This window comes from Octopus bimaculoides, chromosome 2 (assembly GCF_001194135.2).
Source record: "Octopus bimaculoides isolate UCB-OBI-ISO-001 chromosome 2, ASM119413v2, whole genome shotgun sequence".
Lineage (NCBI taxonomy): Eukaryota > Metazoa > Mollusca > Cephalopoda > Octopoda > Octopodidae > Octopus > Octopus bimaculoides.
Genome location: NC_068982.1, coordinates 70,136,630 through 70,158,879, shown reverse-complemented (window position 1 = coordinate 70,158,879; position 22,250 = coordinate 70,136,630). Strand labels below are relative to the sequence as shown.

At 35.4% G+C, this 22,250-nt stretch overlaps 1 protein-coding gene across 5 annotated transcripts in view; it reads left to right on the top strand.

Moving 5' to 3' along the window:
* Positions 1-22,250, top strand: part of LOC106875929 (protein FAM13A) — a 242,604-nt gene that overhangs the window by 136,903 nt on the left and 83,451 nt on the right. For all 5 annotated transcript variants that reach the window (XM_052978225.1, XM_052978227.1, XM_052978230.1 and 2 more), the window contains 2 exons: positions 8,150-8,203; positions 12,495-12,577. In XM_052978225.1, the coding sequence (XP_052834185.1) occupies positions 8,150-8,203; positions 12,495-12,577 (137 nt within the window). The remainder of the gene's footprint in view (positions 1-8,149; positions 8,204-12,494; positions 12,578-22,250) is intronic.

Below are 22,250 nucleotides of genomic sequence, written 5' to 3'. Positions count from 1 at the left end.
TCTCTCTCCCCCTCGTGCTTATTTTATCAACACTCAAAAAGTAAAGGCCAAAGCTGACTTTGGTATGATTCAAACTGAGAATAACGAATAACTTAAAAGACAACAGAGCATTTTACTTGCCATTCTTCTGATTTTGTCAGTCTTCCATTCTGTACTATTAATTATTTAGTTGTTAACAATGCAATACAATCAGTTGCTAATTCATAAAAATCATGTGTGCATGTGCCCCCACCCCTTCCCTGTCAAATTAAAAATAATACAAATATTGTTAAATAACATCAGATCTGCCACTGCTTCTTATATACCACTACATTTTGTTTTTAACAGACAAGTCTAGTGTTAGTTTATTCATATTCTGGGATCTGTTCACTTCAATAAGAATCTATTTTGATCTTCTTTTCCTTCAGCTACTATTAATTACCATTCTTTCAGCAATTTCTTATACATTTCTTTTCCTGCCATGACATAAGCTATTGTTATTAGGAAATATTCAGAAATTTCAGTATATGAGATAAAGAATTGATTGAATTTCTAATATATTTCCAACTTTTAATGTTTGATATATTTCTATTCTGTCATGCATAATACACAACTTCTATAATATCTATTGTTAGATGTTTGTCCTGAAGCCAGCTATAACACTGTGCAATCTATTATTTTCTACCCCAATTGGCTTTCTTCCAACTAAGATATAGCTATTGACCTATATTTTTAAACTACTTCCATACCCCTATTACAACTGAAATTGCTATAATTTACCATTTTTCCTCACTGTTTTTCTGTCAGTGACAATAATATTTAGTTTGTAATCTCTTTCTAAATTTGGTATCTACTTATTATTTCTCAAGTTTTTCTTCTCTTTTTTTTTTATAGATTACATATTCCATTATTGGTAAAAAGAGCCCCCATATATCCCAGTTTAGCTTTTCATTGTAATTGTCTGATGTTATTGAATGGTATATAACAAAACCATAAACTAGTATTGTTTTTTTGTTTTTTACTATTTTTAATTTTAAGGACAGTTTGCATTAGTTTTTATTCTTAAATATTGACTTAGTAAGCTATGTTTTGAGTTGATTTAACATAAGTTCATAATTATGTAAAATAATGTAAAACCTCTGTTAGTCAATAATGACCATGCACCTATCTGTACATGTATGTGCAGGCCCAGGCAATACTTTTTGAAGGAGACTGACAGTTGACTATGCTTGTTTCTTCATACCATTGATGTTTACCCAGAGTAAAAACCATTGACTTGGGCTGAAAGAGCTTTGCACCAGTATCAGAACACAAAAAGCTATAACAGCTACTCTAAGACATTTCACCCACTTCTCTAACAGTTCTACCAGTCCACAGTCCAGGATTGGTTCTTCTTTATTGACCCGTTGAAAGGATGAAAGTCAAAGATGACCTCAGTAAGATTAGAACTCAGAGTGGGAACAAGTACTGTGAGATATTCTTTCCAACATTAACATCTACCAACTTTTTGTCAACCTCATCCTTTATATACATTAACTGTTGTCCATCTCCTTGCTATATAACTAGGAATGTTCAAATATGAAACTCGTTTCATATTGCTGAATAAGTTAGATGGAGATTTGTTTGGGGCAAGATTTCATGGCTGGATGCTCTTCTTATTACCAAGGCTTACCTGATGCATGCATTCCTCACTGTGTCCCTGGGAAGATCTTTGAAAATTTCCTTGGTCTTGGCCACCATCTCAGCCTTGGTGTTGCAGGCAGAGTGGTTGGTAGCTTTCTCAAATGCAAGACTACAATCAGGGGAATTAGGAGGCCAGAAATTGGGGCTGGTGAATTTGTAGAAATTCTCCAACAATCATTTCTAACTCTTTTTGGAAGTATGGTAAGTAACCAAATCCTGCTGCTACACACCTGGCTTTCCAGTAGCAACCCTCTCCAGCCATGGTTTAACCACAGTCTCCTGAAGCTTCATGTAGCTGTCTGAGTTAAACCTGTGGCTCTGTTCAATGATGTGGGGTGGCATGACATCTCCCTCTCTGGAGTCACACCCAAAGACCATCACAGTTTGTGGGGAACTTGGTTTTTGTGATATGCGGTATATCACATAGATTGTAGGCAAAGCCACCTGTTGTGCTGGATGTTGTGCAATTGGTCCAGGCAGATATTCTTTACATCTGAGAAGAACCAGATCATCTCCAGCTCAACAGGATACCTCAACTTGTTCAGGAGCTTATTTGCCTTTCCAAGTAGTTCTCCTTAGCCTTGGCTGTCAGAATTTGTTCCTTATACCTCTTGTATGAATGGTAGTGAGGGTCCTCATTCAAGGCCAGTTTTATGGTGGTGATTCCAACACCATCTTTCTCGCACAGTCCGACTTCTCTTGCTTGGATCTTCTATCACCTTGTCCAGCAGTTGTTGGATGAATTATGGTGTGCTGATGCAGTCAGAATGCCTGCTGTGTTCCTTCCCACTGGCCATGTTTTTGTAGTCTCCAGTGGAACTATCCATGTCATGTCTTACAGCCTTTACAGTGTTCACAGAGCACTGAGCAGCAGTCATGACGTCTGTAATTTTGATACCCAATGTGAATCATCATGATACAGGTGACTCTCTTTCAATATTCAGGTGACCTCCAATCTTTATGCTCTCCAATGCTGTTGACTGTTCACCAATACATCAGGTTCCTGAAAAAAAGCGAATATAAGAAAAATCACCAAATTTAGCCTGAACACCTTGTGTGTATGTGTGCACACATACGTGTGTGTGTGTGTATTTATAGACACACACATATATACAGAAGATCTTAGCATTCTTATGATGAACTTTCATATAACAATCATTTTATATATTTTACATACTGATATACTTGATATACTAAAATACACTTCTAAAATACTTGAAACATAGATGTTGTTCCACTAGCTAAAATTTCAACACAGCTGCAACCTGTTCACTAACAGTTGTGCAGCAAAAATTTTGACCTTGCATGGAAATAAATATAAATTTAAAGTGAATTTAAAAGCTTTGCGTGTTATTAAATGCCTCTTCCACCATGCAGTTGCTTCAGTTTCAATTGTGAGTTACTTGGTCAATTAGAACACAAATCTCTTATCAGAAATATAAAGAACAAAATGCAAACATGATTTTTCACTCAAGTCACCTAATCTTTGGCATATATTTTGGTCAGATCATTTATACTTAATCTCTTCAGGGTCTCTAATATGTCAGTGAGGATCTAAGTCATACAATGACAACACACACAAAGCCTACTCACATCATCATCATCATCTTTTAACGTCCGCTTTCCATGCTAGCATGGGTTGGATGATTTGACTGAGGACTGGTGAAACCAGATAGCTACACCAGACTCCAATCTGATTTGGCAGAGTTTCTACAGCTGGATGCCCTTCCTAACGCCAACCACTCAGAGAGTGTAGTGGGTGCTTTTACGTGCCACCGGCATGAAGGCCAATCAGGCAGTACTGGCAACGGCCATGCTCAAAATGGTGTATTTTATGTGCCACCCGCACAAGAGCCAGTCCAGGGGCACTGGCAACGATTTCGCTCGAAAGTCTTTACACATGCCACAGGCACAAGTGCCAGAAAGGCGACGCTGGGCACAGGTGCAATCACTATTTCACTTTCGCTTGCCCCAATAAGTCTTCGCAAGCTGAGTTTCGTGTCCAATGAAGGAGATGACGTTGGCATGGGTGCCAATATTTTTAATATCACACAACAGCATTTATCAAAGCTGATATCATAGTTATCAAGTTTAGCTAGTATGACAAATGAAACTATTTGCTCTATCATGTGTAATGACATTGAAAACGCTCATACACAAACAATTCATCTCCCTTTGATCTTTTGTAGTGGTTGAACTCTGATGATTTCTTTTATATTCCTTTGAATTATAAGATTTTCTTTATTATATAACTGCTGACTATTTACACCTTTAATTATCTGACATATATGAAAATTGTAAAATACCCTATAGGTTATGGATGACTGTAAAACTCATATCTATGTTCAAAATATTTGCAGAAACATTTCTTCTCTATTCAGTCTTTTTCCATAATCTGTGTGTGTATGTACTTGTTTAATTGCATTACTATGGCCATTGCATTCATGAGAGAATATAAAATTGTCTTCTTACTATTAGTAAATTCACAATCATGCACCTAAAAAGATCTTGTGGTGACATTCCTTTTATGAACAGTCTATTTTTAGACCAATCCTCTGTTATGTATTCACATAATATATAAATTATATCTTATATACTATACTGCATTCATTTTGTGGTTTTGTAGAAAAAGTTCTCAGGATTTTGAAATGAAATGATGCTTAAGAGCTGTCTTAATGTCACAAATGGATGTCCATAAAATAAATTCTCAGTAGCCACTAAATATCCTTTTAAGATGAGTGTCTGTGCAAAACAATGTGGATTAAAATTAATCTTTCCCTTTGTTTTACTTTAAAGTAAATTATCAAATTGTCACAGTTTAATGATGTAGCATAAGCATTAAACAGTATCTAGTTGTGAGGCTCCATCTTGAGTGTTCAGGGCTTTGAAGAGTATAGAGTTAACCTTTAGTCACTAGTTGGTTTGGAGTGGTAGTATCTCTTAAGGACCCCAGATATGGATCAAATAGCAAAAGATAGTCCTGTAGGACTCAGAGGAGGGCTGGCCACCTAAACATTCATCACATTGGTCTACTGGTGTAGGGACATGATTTGATGATCCATAAACTAGTTCCCTGCCTTAAAAGTTAAATAGGCCTTGTGCTTCAAGGATAAGCTTATGGTTGTAGGGGACTAGCAGAGTAAACTGTAAGTAAATCAGCAGAAAGCAACAAGAAGCCACTTCTCTTTTTTAACCAAGAAACATCATAAATCTTCAGGCTTTGGCATGGAGATCTATGATTGCCAACACCTGCCAGCTTGGCACATGAAAAGAGGAGATAAAAAAAAGAGGCTTGAGTATCAATGAACAAGGTTCTCTTACTCTAATCTGAATTTGTTTGATATTTTCTGCTTGTATTAGTTAAGCAACTTCTTCTCACAGCATGCCTGTGTTAGAATAATAAAAATTTTAAGGCCCTGTAAATTATATCATTTCCTTATACACTACATATTCATGCACAAAGTTATTAGATCATGCTTTACTAATGCTTCCCACCCATGTGATCAGCTTGGCAGTTAAAAAAGGTAGTGTTTGCTCATGTTTAAAGTATAATATATGAAGTAAGTTTTGAGGGGTTTTAAATATGATCTAGTCAGCTTTGAAATAATGCTACTATTGCAGAGATATGAGTCCTTAGATTTATAGGGGAAAGGTTATGGCTATCTGTTTTGAGAAGTTCACTTCCTGACCACATAGTTTCAAGTAATATTCTGATTGTGTGGCACTTTGGGCAGGTCTTCTACAATAGCCCCAGGCCAATCAAATTCTTGTGGATTTGGTAGATAGAAACTGAAAGATGCCCATTGTGTGTGTGTGTGTGTGTGTGTGTGTGTGCGTGTATGCATGCATGCATGTGCTTGTATCTCCTTGTCTTGCCGTTGCGTGATAGTGGAGAGTCACTGTAATACAAGTGTTATCCTTCATTTCCAATCTTCTGTGAAAGCATGTCATGTTGTGGGAAAAGATTACCTTAGTTGGAATCGGATGATGTGACAAAAAGAGCATCCAGCTACTAAAAATCTGTCTCAATGAATTCTGTTTGACCCATACAAGCAAAGCTTATCTACTGGGAAGTGAAAATGTGGGAAAACAAGTGAGTGTAGCAGTGCTTCTGTTTATGAATCAGGAAGATCGATGATGTAAGTGATAAGCTTAAACAACAATGTGACAGCAATCTATTGTAAACCTCTGTGTGTGTGCATGCATGTGCATACACATGTATGCATATTTAACCTTTTTATTAGTGTTTCTGTTGAAATATACTCCTTTTGTTTTGATTAATTTTGAAAATAGCTAAAGGAATTTAGTGAAGTATGTTCGTCATTATTAATCTGGTGTTTAATCCTTTAACATTCAAATTACTCTCAAACGTAATGTTTATTCCAGTTTTCTAAAAATGAAAATTAATCGTGCATTATGTCATAGCTTTGAGGTATTGATATGTTTGTATATTTTTAGAATGACCTTGTAGGGTAAGTGTGAGCAACTGGATCTGGCCAGTTTGAAAGTAAAACAGATAGAATCTTTGGGTCGGATATGGTCAGTTTAAACACTAAAGGTTTAAGGCAGCAAGCTGGCAGAATCATTAGCATGCCAGACAAAATGCTGCTAAGCATTTTGTCTGTCTTTATGTTCAGAGCTCAAATTTTGCTGAGGTCAACTTTACCTTTCATGCATTCAGAATTGATGAAATAATTACCAGTGAAGTACTGGGGTCAATGTAATTGACTTTCCCTCTCCTCAGAATCTGCTAGCCCTGTGCCAAAATTTATAAGTATTATTAATCTGGTGTTTAGAACATAAATTGACATAAAATTTTGATGGAAACTTTTAATTTCCATCATTTGAAAATGAGAAGCTTATATCATAGAACCTGGAACAGTCTCAAATGGCTTGGTTTAAAATATAATTGAAACAAATTGCAAGCAGTAATCATTAAGTACTGTTTTGTGATGTCTTATTATCAGAGTAACATTTACTAAAAATGAATTTACTTTATTTTTTTATCTTCAGCGTTTTCAAGAATGGGAAGGTTCTTCTAAATTTATATATTTAAATAGGCAAGTGTCTTCTACTACAGTCCTGGGATGACCAAAGCCTTGCAAATGAATTTTGTTAGATGAAAATTGAAAGAAGCCCATCATGTACATGTGCTCGCATATGTGTGTTTGTGAAGGTGCATGGCCTAACAACTAGGGTATTGGAAATGAATGCTATTCATTTCCAATATTCTGCACAAACATGTCTGGCCATGAGGAAATAATACCTTGCTCATAAACATGTGATGGTTGGAGACAGGAAGGGTATCCAGTGGTAGAACATCTGTCTCAATAAACTCCATCTGACCCATGCAAGCATGGAAAAGTGGATGTAAAAGTGATGGTGATGATGTTTAAATTCCTGGAAAAAAATAACTTTATGATATCAAGAGCAAGATTCAAAATCATGACTAACAGTGTAATATCTAAGATTTCATACCTACTATGGTGGTGAATCTTAGTAACAAATACTGTTTTAATTTTTACCTTCTATCTCTTTTGATTCCATCCCAACTCTTTTTGAAATTTCATTCCATCCCCTTCATGATTCTTTTACCATTCTCAAATTACCCATTCCTTTTAATAAGTAACGTTCTGTTAACTGTTCAGTAGCTTGTACATTGGTACATTACTGAAGAAGATGTCACCTTTTATGTGATTCAAAGAGGGAGTGAATATAAGTGTTTTCCTAAAAAAAAGTATCAACCCTTAGTGTAGCTTTCATGGCTTAACATTGCTTTCATGAAGCGAATGAAACTAATTTCTCCCTGATTAAAATACCAAAATATCACAGGTAACATTCATTCACAGATGATCTAGTATACCTGTGTAACGACTGCACTGTGTCCTACTTCATGAAACCACTATTAGACAATGTCATAAAATAAACAAAAACAATTTTCCTACTCATTATAAAACAGTGTGTGTCTGTGTGCGCATGCGTGCATGTGCGTTGTTCATTGTAATAATATGTTCATTGTAATAATAGGCATCATAACAAATGTCTTTCTGTGAAGAAATAAGCAAGGAGTGTTTTCTAGTTTTTTTGTTTGTTTCTTTCTCTATGTGAAAGTTTAATCTGGTTTTCTAAGAAGTGTGGGAAAGGTCTTGCTTTGTCTACTTCAATTGTATTCTAAGTCAGCAAAGTTAGAAAATAACCCCCCCCCCCCAAAAAAAAAACAATAATGGCAATAATAAAAACCTTTCTTTCAATTTGTCAACAAAAGTTTTTATCAAAAACAAAACAATCAAAACAATTCTAGTTTTGGTTCTGGGAAATTTGTCTTTTTTTTATGTTGTTTACAGTAGTAAATGGCTACAACAATGAAGTGTCTCTAAAGAGTCATATTTTCAGTATTATTGTTGCTCTGTTGTTATTTTCCTCCCTTGTATTACTCCAGATATAATTATAAGTGAGCTGAAAATTGACAACTTATTTTCTTTTTCAGTGATAGTGGTCACAGCATGATTGAGTCACCTGTGGTATCAGTGGTTGCATCTAGGTAAGTTAGCCGAGCCTTTTTTTTTTTTGGTAAAATTGATAGATGCCAATACAGGTGTCTGCTCAAGCAGCTTGCTTCTCAACCATGTGATTTTGGGTTTGGTACCACTGTGTGGTGCCTTGGACTGGTGTCTTCTCTTGAAGCTCCAGGGCAACTGATGCTGTGTGAGTGGATTTGGTAGATGGAAACTGAAAGAAGCCCTTCATGCGTGTGCGTCTGTCCCCTGGTGGGTGTATGTATCTTGGTCTTGGCATCGTGATAGTTGGAAGCAAGCACCACCATCTTATGAGCAGTGTCACTCATTGTCAATCATCATCATCATCATCATCATCGTTTAACGTCCGCTTTCCATGCTAGCATGGGTTGGACGATTTGACTGAGGACTGGTGAAACCGGATGGCAACACCAGGCTCCAGTCTGATTTGGCAGAGTTTCTACAGCTGAATGCCCTTCCTAACGCCAACCACTCAGAGAGTGTAGTGGGTGCTTTTACGTGTCACCCGCACGAACTTCCATGCAAACATGTTTAGCCATGTGGAAATATGAATTGCTTGGAAATAGGTGAGAATTAGCCACAGGAATGGCATGTGACTGCAGAAAATCTGCTTTAGTGAACTCCATTTGACTCCTGCAAGCATGACAAAGTGGACTTTAAAACAATGATGATGATTGGTAAAATCTAAAAGAATCTGATATATTATTGTAGTATTTTATGCATTTACTTAGTATTGAAAACATCTTGACAGTAAATTGTTGTTTTGTGTTTAAAGATTAACATATAATTTGATACATTTTTTTTCTGTATCTGCTTGGTAGGTAGTTGGAATTTTGAAAAATATAATTTAATCTTAATCACATCGTAGAGTAGCTGGGGCTATTTAGTTTCGTTGGGTAGGGGAAAACTTGTCTAGTGCTGGTGACACAAAATGCAAGAATTTCATGCTGTAAAGTGTTTGGCTAATAGGAAGAAGGGCATCTTGCTGGAGAAAAAAAAAACACCAAAAATAACATGACATACACAGCAGCAAAGCTGTCTTTTCTCTTACACACCACATCTGATTCCTATTATACCTGACATTTTTTTCTCTCAGCTCATTTGTACTTCATCGTAAATTTACACGTTATGCATCCAGCAAAGCCTCTACCTATCCTTTGCATTCATTGCCCACATTTCACAGTTGTGCAATATTGCATTTCACATACAAGCATCATATACATATAGATAGAGAATCCCCTTATTGCCAGCTGGGTAATTTGCTCCCTTAACCTTTTCTCTATGTCATTCTTGCTCTGGCTGTTATTCTTTCAGAATACTTGCCTCCACTATTGATTAGGTCCCCTGTCAACTATTTCAAAGGAACTTTCTAGTTATTTGAAGGAGTTTCTCATGTATGTTCTTATTGTTAACTACTCTTTTGTATCTACTAAGTATAAAGCCCTTCTTGTAATCCCACTAAATGTCTGCTGTATACCTATAATTTACATTGGATACAAAACTTTGAAATTGTTATTTATTTTGTGTTTGCATATTGAGCAAGGCTATTTCCAGGTGACATTGTGTCCTGCCTTCTTTGTTGCAAACTAGAACATTTATCTTTGCTAGGTTTACTTTTAATTTTAGGTGTTGCATTCACATTTAAAATTCCTTCCCTAATTATTGTCTGATTCAGCCATAAGAATTACTAAGGTCAATGGCCACATACAGGAGTTCCTAAGGATAGTCAGTCTTAAAACCCTCTGTTGTGATCTGGAGAACTAAGACAAACAGTGATGGTGTGGGTGGTTGGTCTGGGAACTCATTTACTTTCATGCTAAATATTGGAATTCATCTCTCTACCATTTCCATCACTTCACCATCTTTAACCCTTACTGCATGGAAATCAAGTATATACAGTACTGTGTAAGTGCACTTCAGATACAAGAATCAAGTTAACTTGTTTTTGACAGTGGAGTACTTTGCAGAATTCTCTACATTTTATATCATATAGTATGCACATTCTATTTTTACTAGCCAATAGGAAGTGGCTGCAGGAACTGATTTGCATATGATTAGTATATTACATCACCAACAGAAATTTAATTAGTGCAGTGAGTAAACAATGATTTCTAACATAGCACAAGGCCAGAAATACAATGAAAGGTATAAAGTTGATTATAATAGTACTTGACTGCTATTATTTTACCAAATCTGGTACCCCAAATATTAATTCTACCAAGATCAACTCTACAAAGAGTTGATCTTGGTGGGATTAGTGTTTGGCATTAGGAAGGGTATCTAACTGTAGAAACCAGGCCAAATGACACATGTATGAGCTGCTAGTCTTTGGGAGCTGTAGCTCCTAGTGGGAAGCAACTTGGACTTTGTTGATCTGTCCAACCCATGCCAGCATGGAAAGTGGATATAAAGTGATAATGATTATTGTGATGTAAAGTAGGACAACAAAATATCTCAAGGCATTTTGTCCAGTGTTCTACTGATTCTACCATTTAATAATAATAATAATCTTTTCTACTATAGGTACAAGGCTTGAAACATTTGGGGAAGGTGGGTAGTTGATTACAGTGACCCCAATGTTCAACTAGTAATTATTTCATTGACCCTGAAAGGATGAATGTTGATCTTGGTGGAATTTGAACTCTGACTGAGTTGGAATAAATTCTACTAAGCATTTTGTCTGATGTGCTAATGATATTGCCAGCTCACTGCTTTTTAATAATAATAATAATAATAATAATAATAATGTCAAAGTTTGGCACAAGGCCAACAATTTCAGGGGAGGGTGTGAGTTGATTACAATTGCAAGAATTTGAAGTATGAAAACTGAAGGTTTTGCCTGTAATAATTGGTGCATTGGGAACTGTGAGTAAAGACAAATGGTTGAAGGAGGTTGGAATAGAATGTCCTGTAGAGCTTCTACAGAAAGTTTGCCTCTTAGGGACAGGAAAGATTATGAGGCAGGTTTTAAGCACTTGAAAGACTATTGAAAGCTTGTGGAAGCCTAAGGTTACAGGTAGTAACCCACTACCCACATAAATTCTATTAGGAATAAGAACGAACCTGAGTCAAATCAACAACAACAGGTGTCAGGAAGAAACTCAGCAAGAAATGGAAACAAAAGTGAAAGAAAAAGCACAATAATAATAATAATGGTTTCAAATTTTGCCACAGGGGCAGCAATTTTGGGGGAAGGGATTAGTCAATTACAACGACCCCAGTGTTCAACTGACACTGATTTTATCAATTCCAGAAGGATGAAAGGCAAAGTTGACCTCAGTGGAATTTGAACTCGGAATGTGAAGACAGACGAAATGCCACTAAGCATTTTGCCTGGCATGGTAACAATTCTGCCAGCTCACTGCCTTAATAATAATAATAATAATAATAATAATAATAATAATAATAATAATAAAAACAAATTGGCATTGTTTGGAACTGCAAGAATTCTTTGCAGGGTTCTTGAAGCATGACCAGTAAGCAAATGTCACGTAAGTCTGCTTGCTGTGGACAGCTGACACTTTCCATCATACCCAGCAAAATAAGCTGAGTTTTTTCATCAAATAATAATTTAGAACTGTTGTCATCATCATGTCTGTTTTTTCTATATCTGCATGGGTTTGCAGGATCTGTCAGTAGAAACAATGACATTCTATTTTAAACTAAAAAGTTCTTTAAACTTTAAGAATTCCTATTTATTTTGGTAGCATATTTGGTAGCATATTTTGGTAGCATATTGTCCCACAATTTCTGTTTATATGAAAAAAATTTTTTATAGTAGCAGTGGAGAAGGCAGAAAGAGAAAGACAGCACACCTGTTGGTCAGAAGCCGGGGTAACTTTATGCCAATTAGTCAGGTAACCCCTTTTGAGATGTGGTTTAGAATGTCTGTGTGTACAGCAGCAACACCATCCCATATATAAAAGCAATGTTCCATTATGAGTGCTACCAGAGTTTTGTAGAGTGTCAATAGTTACTGGAGTGGGGCTGTAAGGTATTTTTTGTCCCTACAGAGAAGGGTGTCATTAGGATGCAGTCTTAACTATGTTAAGGATGTGCTTTCATCACAAGGGATCCTCTGTGATAGCGGGACCCAATATTTGGAGTGAATGTGTATTTAGAAAATTTCGAATGCATTTTTTTCCATTTGCCCTGCAAACTCTGCAAATGTCTTATTTCGTATCCTACCCACTAAAACGGGAGCAACATACCTTACAAGAAAACTGGTCTTGATTAGTTTTAAAAATTAGGTATTCAATTTTTTTTTCTTATATCTCCAATTTTTATCTTTTCCAGCATTGTGGAGAAAACTATCAGAGAAGCTATTGTAGAACATGTTTTTGGAGGTTATCAGACTGGAGATATGAAGCAAGAGAGAAGTACGTTTATATTTCCTTTACACTATTTCATAATTTTTTTTTTTTCCACACTGGGTCTTACACTTTCAGAATTTGCTTTCTGCATCTGTAGTTATTAACCCTTTAGCATTCACATTGTTCTGTCAAAAGTAATACGTACTTCTTCACATTCTTTTGTAGTAATCATGTATTATCTTGTAGCTATGAGATTTTGATGAGGCAACTGTTGATTTTTTTAAATGACATTGTAGGGTAGGTGTGAGAAACCAGATTTGGCCATTTGGAATATAAAGCAGGTAGAATATTTTGGTTGAATATGGCCAGTTTAAATGCTAAAGGGTTAAAAAGCTGCATTCTAAACATTCTCAGACGAGTTCAGGGAGGAAGAAAAACAAAAACAAAAACAAAAAAGAAAAGCAGTTTTATCTTTAATCTTTTACTCGTATGAATCATTGGACAGCAACCATGCTGGAGTGCTTCCTTGAAGAGTTTTAGCCAAACAAATTGACCCAAGCACTCATTTATAATTCTGGTACTTATTCTATTGGTCTCTATTGCTGAAGCACTAAGCTACAGGGATGTAAACAAATCAACAATAGTTAAGTGGTGTGTGTGTGTGTGGGGGGGGAGGTGACAAACATAGATACACATAAACAAACATACACACACACACACACACAAAAGCACAGTGGGCTTCCATACAATTTCCATCTTCGAAGTTCGTTTACAAGGCTTTGGTCAACCCAGGGCTTCAGCAGATATTTGCCTAAGGTGCTGTGCAGTGAGGCTGAACCTGAAACCACATGATTGCAAAATGAGCTTTTTAACCACACAACCATGCCTGTGCTGGTAGTAACTGTTTAAACATCTGGATATTTGTAACTAACATTCGAGGAAAAAGTTGCTTGACAGACTGGGGAAAAAAAAACCCTTTAAGATTGTCTTCAATATTTAATGAGTGCATCTATAGCCACAATGACATTTCATTGTGTGAGTAGGGTATCTTAACATAGATTTTTAAATATTATATTGTCTGAGATTTATATATTGGTTTATAAAAGGAGAATCTTTGTCATCATGCTTGCATGGTTCAGGTGAAAATTCTTTCTGCTGCTCTCCCTCACTTGTTTCCAAACAAGGTAATATTTATCTCAAGCTTCACATGTTTTCATGGTAGAGTGGGAATGGACACTGCTTGTTTGACAGTGATACTCATCTACAACTATCGCTAGATGTCAGGACAAGAAGACATAAACAGGTACACACATAATGTCAAAACAAGGAGACAAACACACACAACACCTGCCTCTGTGTGTGTGCATGTGTGTGTGTGAATTTACATAACAGGCTTCTTTCAGTTTCCATTTGCTAAATTCATTCACAAGGCTTTGGTCAGCTGAGTGCTATAGCAGAAGATTGTTGCACAAAGTACCACACAATGGGCCTGAGCCTAAACTTGTGGAACTGAAAGCAAATTTCTTTACTACACAGTTACGTCTGCAACGCCTAATTGACTTATACAAAGTCTCTCATGTGTTGAATGCTAAGCTTTAAACAATGAATATATTTGAATATATATGAGTTAATAAGATAAAACAAGACAAAAGGATCATATTGTTGTTTGAAGAAAAAAAAATAGAACGAAAGAACATAAAAAGACTAATATGGTGTCCACCTTAGTTGATGGTAACTAAAAGCCAAGATGAAAGAATACTGAGAGAATCGGGACAAGTTGAAAGAAAGCTAATTACTGTAAAAACATAACGACATGGAGAAATAGACCAAACATATTGATGATATCAATAAATTTTTGCAAAGTTATTACTTAGAAAAACAGTTGGTTGTTTGCCAGTGTTTTTCTTTTAGATTTGTATTTGGTCATTTTGGAATCAACTATCACACCAAAACTATTTGTTTGTTTTTCTGATAATATTCCTTTGTTTATTGTGAAGGTTAATTTTCGTAATTCCTCCAGAACAAGTTTCAATAATGGTATTTGTCTGTTGTGTTAGGATAGTTAGAATTAACTATTTCTCTTGGACCAACTTTTTTTTTTATTCCTTTAAATTTGTTTCTCTTGGAATAAATCCAGATAAATCTAATGTACTTAAGACAATTATACTTTGCCATGGAATGTTAATCTGTTGCCAAATTGTTGTTCAATTTCTTTCATAATATAACTTGTTTATCTGTTTATAACAATAACAATGAACTGCTGACTATATATTTTTTCTTTTACCTGGCTGTCAACAAAGTGTGTGTGTGGCTGTGTGGTTAAAGAAGTTTGTTTATCAACTATGTTATCTTCGGTTCAGTTCCACTGCATGGCAGCTTCAACAAGTGTCTTCTTTTATAGTTTTGGGTCAACAAAAGCCTTGTGAGTGGGTTTAGTGAATGGAAGAAGCCTATCATATATGTACATATGTGTGTGCATATATTTGCATGTACTCTTGTCTAGACATCATGTGGTGGTTGTAAATGAGCCTCATCAGCACATGAGCAAAGTTGTTTGCTTCCAGTCTTCTGTGAAAACTTATGTAGCTATAGGAAAATATCATCTTGCTTGGAAGCAGGTGAAGATTGGCAACAGGAAGGGCATCCAGCCATAAGATATCAGCATGGAGAAGTGAATTAAAGGATGATGATGGCAATTTTATATATATATATATAGATAAACTTACTTGGAAATGGATGCGTGGCATTCAATTATATAATTATGTAAATAAAATATATATATACAATTGCCATCATTATTTTAATGCTCACTTTTCCATGCTGGCATAAATTGGACTTGTTAAGGCAAATTTTCTATGGCTAGATACCCTTCCTATTACCAACTTTCTCCTGTTTGCTTGTAAGATGATATTTACCCATGGTTGAACATGTTTTCATGGAAGATTGAAAATGAAAGACACTACTGTATTATGATAACACTTGTTTACAACTATTACATAATATGTGTATTAGGTTGTCACACATGAAATGTCATATTTGAAAGGTAATAATAAAATGTTTCAGAAGTGTTAGAGAACTGATTTATTTAATTATATTATAGTCCATGTCCATTTATGACCTTTATCCAACCCAATGTTTCTCTAAGTCATATATTCCATCTTTAAAAAAAAATTCATCTTTTGCTGTGATAAACTGTCTGAATGCTTCAGTTACCTCTTTTCTATTTAAGAATGTTTTATTGCATATGAAAAGCTCAAAATGCTTAAATAAGTGATAATCAGTAAGAGAGATATCAGGGGAATAGGGAAGATGTAAAATCTCATAATTCAGGCTTTGCAAATTTTGGACCATATCTTGCAAAGTGTAGGGATGTGTATTGTTGTGGAGCAAAATTGAGTCATCTCTGTTCACTAGTCTGGGTTGCTTCTTTTTCAAATTCTCATGCACACAATTACTTGGCAATACAATGTTGCTGTTACTGTTTTTCCTAGTTGCGAAAATGAATAATGAATAACCCCCTTCGCAGACCACCTACTCTTTAGGGTGCAATGGTGGTTTTGGGTAGTATTTAGGTGGTTCTCCTACATCTAATCACTGTCCTGTTCTCCTACTGTTGTCAAAGAGTATCCATTTCTCATCACATGATTTGATGCAAAAATGGTTCTTTTTCCAGTCAAGAAAGCAATACAAAGCACACTTCGAGGTGCCTGTTTTCTTGAATCGTATTCAGTTGTGGAACAAACCTATCCATTTTCTTGGCTTTTCCAATTTTTTCCAAGTGTCAAGAAACAGTTGTGCGAGATGCTTGGAGTTGTGATGAAAGTTTTTGGACCGTTGTTCTTGGATTTTGTTCAACCAAAGCATTTAATCCATCATGCCAAGTAACTGATTTTGGCCTCCCCCTTGATTCATTTTCAAGGCTATCATCTCCTGAATGAGATCTTTAGAACCATCTCTGAACAGTTCTGATGTCAACAAAACCATTACCAAAGTCCCGCTTAATATTCCGTAGAGCTTCTGCAGCAGAGTGACCCAGTTTGTACTCATACAAGAAAATCACTCAACATAGTTTGGTTGTTATCATTTTTGTAAGGTCTGTGGGTACGAATTTTGTATACCAATATTGTTTAGAAAGAAAAAGAGTCAAGATTAATTGAGTGTTTAAATGACTGAAATAATAAATAATCCAAAATGCTACATTTAATGTGATTCAACCTTATATATCATATATATATATATATATATATATATATAATATATATATATATGTGTGTGTGCATATATATATATTTATATTTATTGTCATATAAACCGTGTTTGATTGTGGAAGAATTATTTTGACAGTCTTAATATTCTTCTATTCAATTCACTATCCTGTTTGATTTTTATGTTTTCAAGTTGTTCTTTTGGTAGTAGCAGTGTCCATTGGTATAATGAATTTTGACTGGTGCACAAGAAAACCTGTTGCACCAGATTTATTGCAAAGATATTTTTTTTTAGCCACTTGGATTTTTTTTTTTTATGGAGAGAGTTTATCTTTCAAATGCTTATTCCCACAGAAACTACTACCAACATTGACCTCCTTCCTCCTCCCCACCATGGTTCACAAAGGATTAATATTTGGGGTGGAGGTGGGAGGTTAAACTGATGTTCTGCATACAGTTTGTAGCTGTTGATCTGTAATTCTTGATGAGAATCAGCTGGGGAGGTAATCACCATCATCACCATTTAATGTCTGGCTTCCATGCTGGCATGGGTTGCAGACATACTCTAGTGTTTGCTTTGGTGTTATTTCTATGGTTGAACACCCTTTGTAATGTCACCTATTTTACAGCATGTACTGAATGCTTTTTTCCATGGCATCAGCACTAGTGTAACTTGTAAGGCTAAGGCTGTATGATAACCCTAATATCTGAAGGAAAACAGAAAAGAGAGAGGATGAATTTAGAAGTATCTTGTCTTTGTGATTTACTGTTTGAATGTTTTTTTCTTTTTTTTTCTGTGATAGGCTAAGTTTAGAAAAGTCTGCATAGGCATAAGCATGGCTGTGTGGTAAGAAGCTTGCTTTCCAATCACATGGTTCTGGATCCAGTCCCACAGTGTGACGCCTTGGGCAAGTGTCTTCTACTATAGCCATGACCCGACCACAGCCTTGTGAGTGGATTTGGTAGAAAGAAACTGAAAGAAGCCCATTGTATATATATGCACATATATATATGTATGTGTGTGTTTGTGTCTGTGCCTGTGTGTCCCTCCACCATCGCTTGACAACCAGTGTAGGTGTGCTTATGTCCCCGTAACTTAGTGGTTTGGCAAAAGAAGCTGATAAGATAAGTGTTAGGCTTGCAAAAAAAAATAAGCCCTGGGGTCAATTTGTTCAACTAAAACCCTTCATGGCCACAGTCAGATGACTGAAACAAGTAAAAGAATAGTTTTGAACAGATTGTGGTCATAAGTTACATCTGTACATCTCAGTTCTTTGGTTTTGTTATCTAAGTCTTGGTGTGTGTATGTATGTATGAATGTGCGACTTGCCGTGTGCAGACCCATTGTTTTTAATAGTTTGAAATTTATTGTTTTTTTTTTTTTTGACAAAATGTTTGACAAGGTGAGTCAAGGATAAACTAGAAGTACTGTTTGTGAAATAACACTGTGTTTTTTGTTATTTTGTCCATAAGTTGTACTGGTGGTTGCTCATCATGTTTCATCTTTTCATTTTTGGCATTATACTCTGTTGTATTGTAGGTGATGCTTAAGATTTTGCCATATGTATATGTGTGTTAGGTTAATGTTTAACAATGTTTAGATTTGGTGTGCAGCTGTGTCCTGTTTGCTGTAAGATGTTATTGTGTGTGTGTGTGTGTGTGTATTGAGTTCTGGCATTGTACGTGCAGACCATTGTATAACTGATTTTGTTTGAGAAGCCATAGATTTGAATGGTGTAGCTGTAACTTAATAGCCAGACATGATAACCTTAGTGCTAGTTGAATAGCTATCATTTAGTGTTTTCACAAAAAGTTGTTGTTTTTTTTTTGAAGGGGAAATTTAAAGTACACACACACACACACGAGAGTGTGTTTTTGTGTGTACACATTGAATTGGTAGTGAGAAATGGCATCAAAAGCTATATATTGAATGAATAATGAGAAATGGAATCAAAAGCTTTACTGATGTGCTTTTTTGTTGTCATTGAGGGATATTATATTGTGTTCAATTCATCTAATATGCATTGAAAAATGCTGGAGCGTATATATATATATATATATATATATATATATATATACACACACACACACACACACACACACACACACACACACATAAACACACATACACAGAGTTATAGCAATGTTTATTTTTGCACCATTCAATCACCACACACACTTGTACATACAGATACACACACACACACACACACACACACAAATCCTCTTGTGTTTTCTTTTCTGTGTGTATGTGTGTTTATATATATATCTGTGTGTCTACGTATAAATATAAATAACTATATAAATAAAATGTGTGCATTTGTCTGTATTGGCATCATCATCATTTAATGTCCATTTTTCATGCTAGTTTGAGTTGGACTGTGTTTGTGTGTGTGTGTGTGTGTGTGTGTGTCTATATATATATATTGGGTCATCCCATAAATAATGCAGGTTTTTATACTTCTTTTATTTTTCAAAATTAAGATAAAGAAAGTTCTTTTTTAATCTAAAATATACTCTCCTTCATTTTCTACAATGCTTTTCCATTTTTCTGGTAGACTTGCAAGGCCCCTGTTCCAAAATTCACTTGTCTGTGTTGAAAAATACTTCTACAGTACTGTTCTGACCTTGTCTACAGAATTTATATATTTTCTGTCCAAATGAGTTTGAAGACTGCGGAATAAATGATAATCAGATGGGGCAATGTCTGATAAATATGGTGGGTGGGGCATATTTCCCATTCGAACTGCTCCAGCCTTTGGAATGTCATCCTTGCTGTATGTGGCCAAGCATTATCCTGATGGAAGAATACCTTTTGTCTTAAAACCAAAGATGGTCATTTTTCTTCTACCACTGACTTAGGCTGCACAAGCTGCTCACAGTAGATCTCCTTTGTTATCATTTGGTTTAGGTTTAAAAGTTCAAAGTGGACTAAACCTTTCATATTCCACCAAACAGACAACACCACCTTATGTGGGTGAAGACCTTCTTTAGTCTGGGATGCCAGTGTTTCTCCTTTCCCTACCCACTGTCTTTGGTGCTTGATATTTTTATAGAGAACTCATTTCTTGTCACCAATCACTATTCAGTCCAAAAAAGGTTCATTCGTGAGGTATGACAGCAAAGAAGAGCACATGTTCACTCTCTGCACGCGATTAGACTCAGAAAGTTTATGAGGAACCCATTGACCTAATTTGCTGACTTTTCCGATAGCACACAGGTGTCGATGAATGGTTGAATGACCAAATTGAAGCTTCTTTGCTAGTTTGTTAACAGCTATGGTGGGATTTTGTTCCACCAGGGTTTGCAGGACATCCTCATTGAGCTCTGCAGATCTTCCAGAATGTGGCTCATCTTCTGGGCTGTAGTTTCCAGCTCGGAATTTCTGGAACCACTGTCGACACTGGCTTACGCTTATTGTCCGATCCTCATAGACTGCATTAATATTCCTTGCACTTTCTGTTGCATTGTTGCCTTTCTGTTGTGTTGCAAAATATGCAGAATATGCTCCTTTGTCATTTCCTTTATATCTTTGAAAAAATAACTGCTAAACTTGAACTGCACTCTTCAAAACTTGGAGTAAGAATAAGCACAAGGTAAAATTACTACCTGCTTCTATAGCAAGTTGATGCAGGTAGTTTATCCTGTCCCCCTCTGACTTTTAGTTCATGCATTTGAAAAAACTGCTTTATTTATAGGATGACCCAATATATATATATGTGCATATGTATATGCATGTGTTTATGTATATAGGTGTGTATGTATAGTAATATGGTAATGGAGTGATGCAAAAATAAATGTTTTGCATAGCTATGTGTTACAAATTTCAGTCATACAGTTGTTCATATAATACAATGATTGTGTGAAATAACTCTAAATAACAAGGAAAAAAGAAAACATAAAAAGCACACTCTTTTAATAGTTAGTTGTTTGACTCAGGCATTGCAACTACAAACAAGGGATCAATTTGTATATAATATATCTATTGTTTAATTTTCCCTACATCTTTGTCTTAGCTTACAAACAGTTACGAAATTACTTGCCCTTTCCTTTCTTCTCGATCCACAGTTTATATTCTCCCTTATACTAGCCTTCTTTTACCTTGAGAGAACACTCACGGACTGTCACCACTGTTTTTATCTTCTGAGCTACACTTACCCACCTTCACATAATATGAAGTAGCCATGTACTCATATTTACTCTATAGGGACATACCTGTTCTGTCCCTGTATCGTACTTTAGCCTTCAACCTGGTACAAAGCCATTGCCCCACCTCTCAAATACATGTCCCACTTAACTGAAGAAAGCTTTTCCCTTTTCCTTTCTTTACTTTGTCATGCAAGTTACTCAGCAACTTTACTGTTGCCAGTGTCATAAAAAGAACAGAGAACCAATACACATTGTAAAATGGTCAGAGTTAGAAGACACATCCAGTTGTAGAAACCATTTGAAAGCTGACACTGGGGCCTGACACAGCTCTTTGGCTTGTCAGAACTTGTCAAACTGTCCAACCCATGCCAGCATGGAAAACAAATGTCAATGATAATGAAGAAGAGGATAATGGAACCATTGTTGCTTTTTTCACCTTTGTGCAATAGAAGTGGTTTGATGTTTAGAAATATTTGTATTAAGCTCTGTCACATGAAGCTACTGAAATTCACTGAAATAATATAGCTAAATATTTATTTTTTCATGTCGTTTAAGCATACTCATCAGTTTCCAATGCAATACAGTTTAGTTCTTTGCATTTTTTTTCTTTTGTTGTAAAACTGGAGTAAAAAACATTAATGTAATTTAATATGTTACTACAGCAACAATTCTTTTTTTTTTTTTGTAGTATGTTCATAGTTTTCTATGTTTCCATTTGAACATTAAGCATGAACAAATGTATAGACAGATTTTATAATGAGATTATGATGTACCTGACTAAATGCAATGTGTCATTCACATTACATGAGATTCTGTGAATATTAAACTATTCAGTGATAATTAGTGACTTAACCCATTTGTTACCATATTGATGTTGAAAATACATATTTCAATTAATTTCATTATTAAACTGGTATTTAGAACAGATTTAACATGGAATCTTGATAGATTTTAATTTAAACCCATTTGTTATATATTTCTGCTGAAATATACTACCTGTCTTTCAGTCATTAAAATAATGAAAAATTTAGTATCATGATTCTAAATTAATTAATGTTTTCAAGTGATCTAAATTTAAAAAAAACTAACATCAAAATCTTGTGTCAATTTGTGTTTCAAACACCAGCTTAATAACGACAAAGTTACTTCACTAAATTCTTTAGATATAACTGTGTGGTTAAGAAACTTGCTTTGCAACCATATGGTTTTAGATTCCATCTCATAGTGCAGTACCTTGGGCAAGTGTCTTCTACTATATAGCCTTGGGCTAACTAATGCACTTTGAGTGAATTTGGTAGATGGCAACTGTGTGGAAGCCTGTTTGTGTGTATGCGAGTATATAATACATACATACATACATATATATATATATATATATATATATA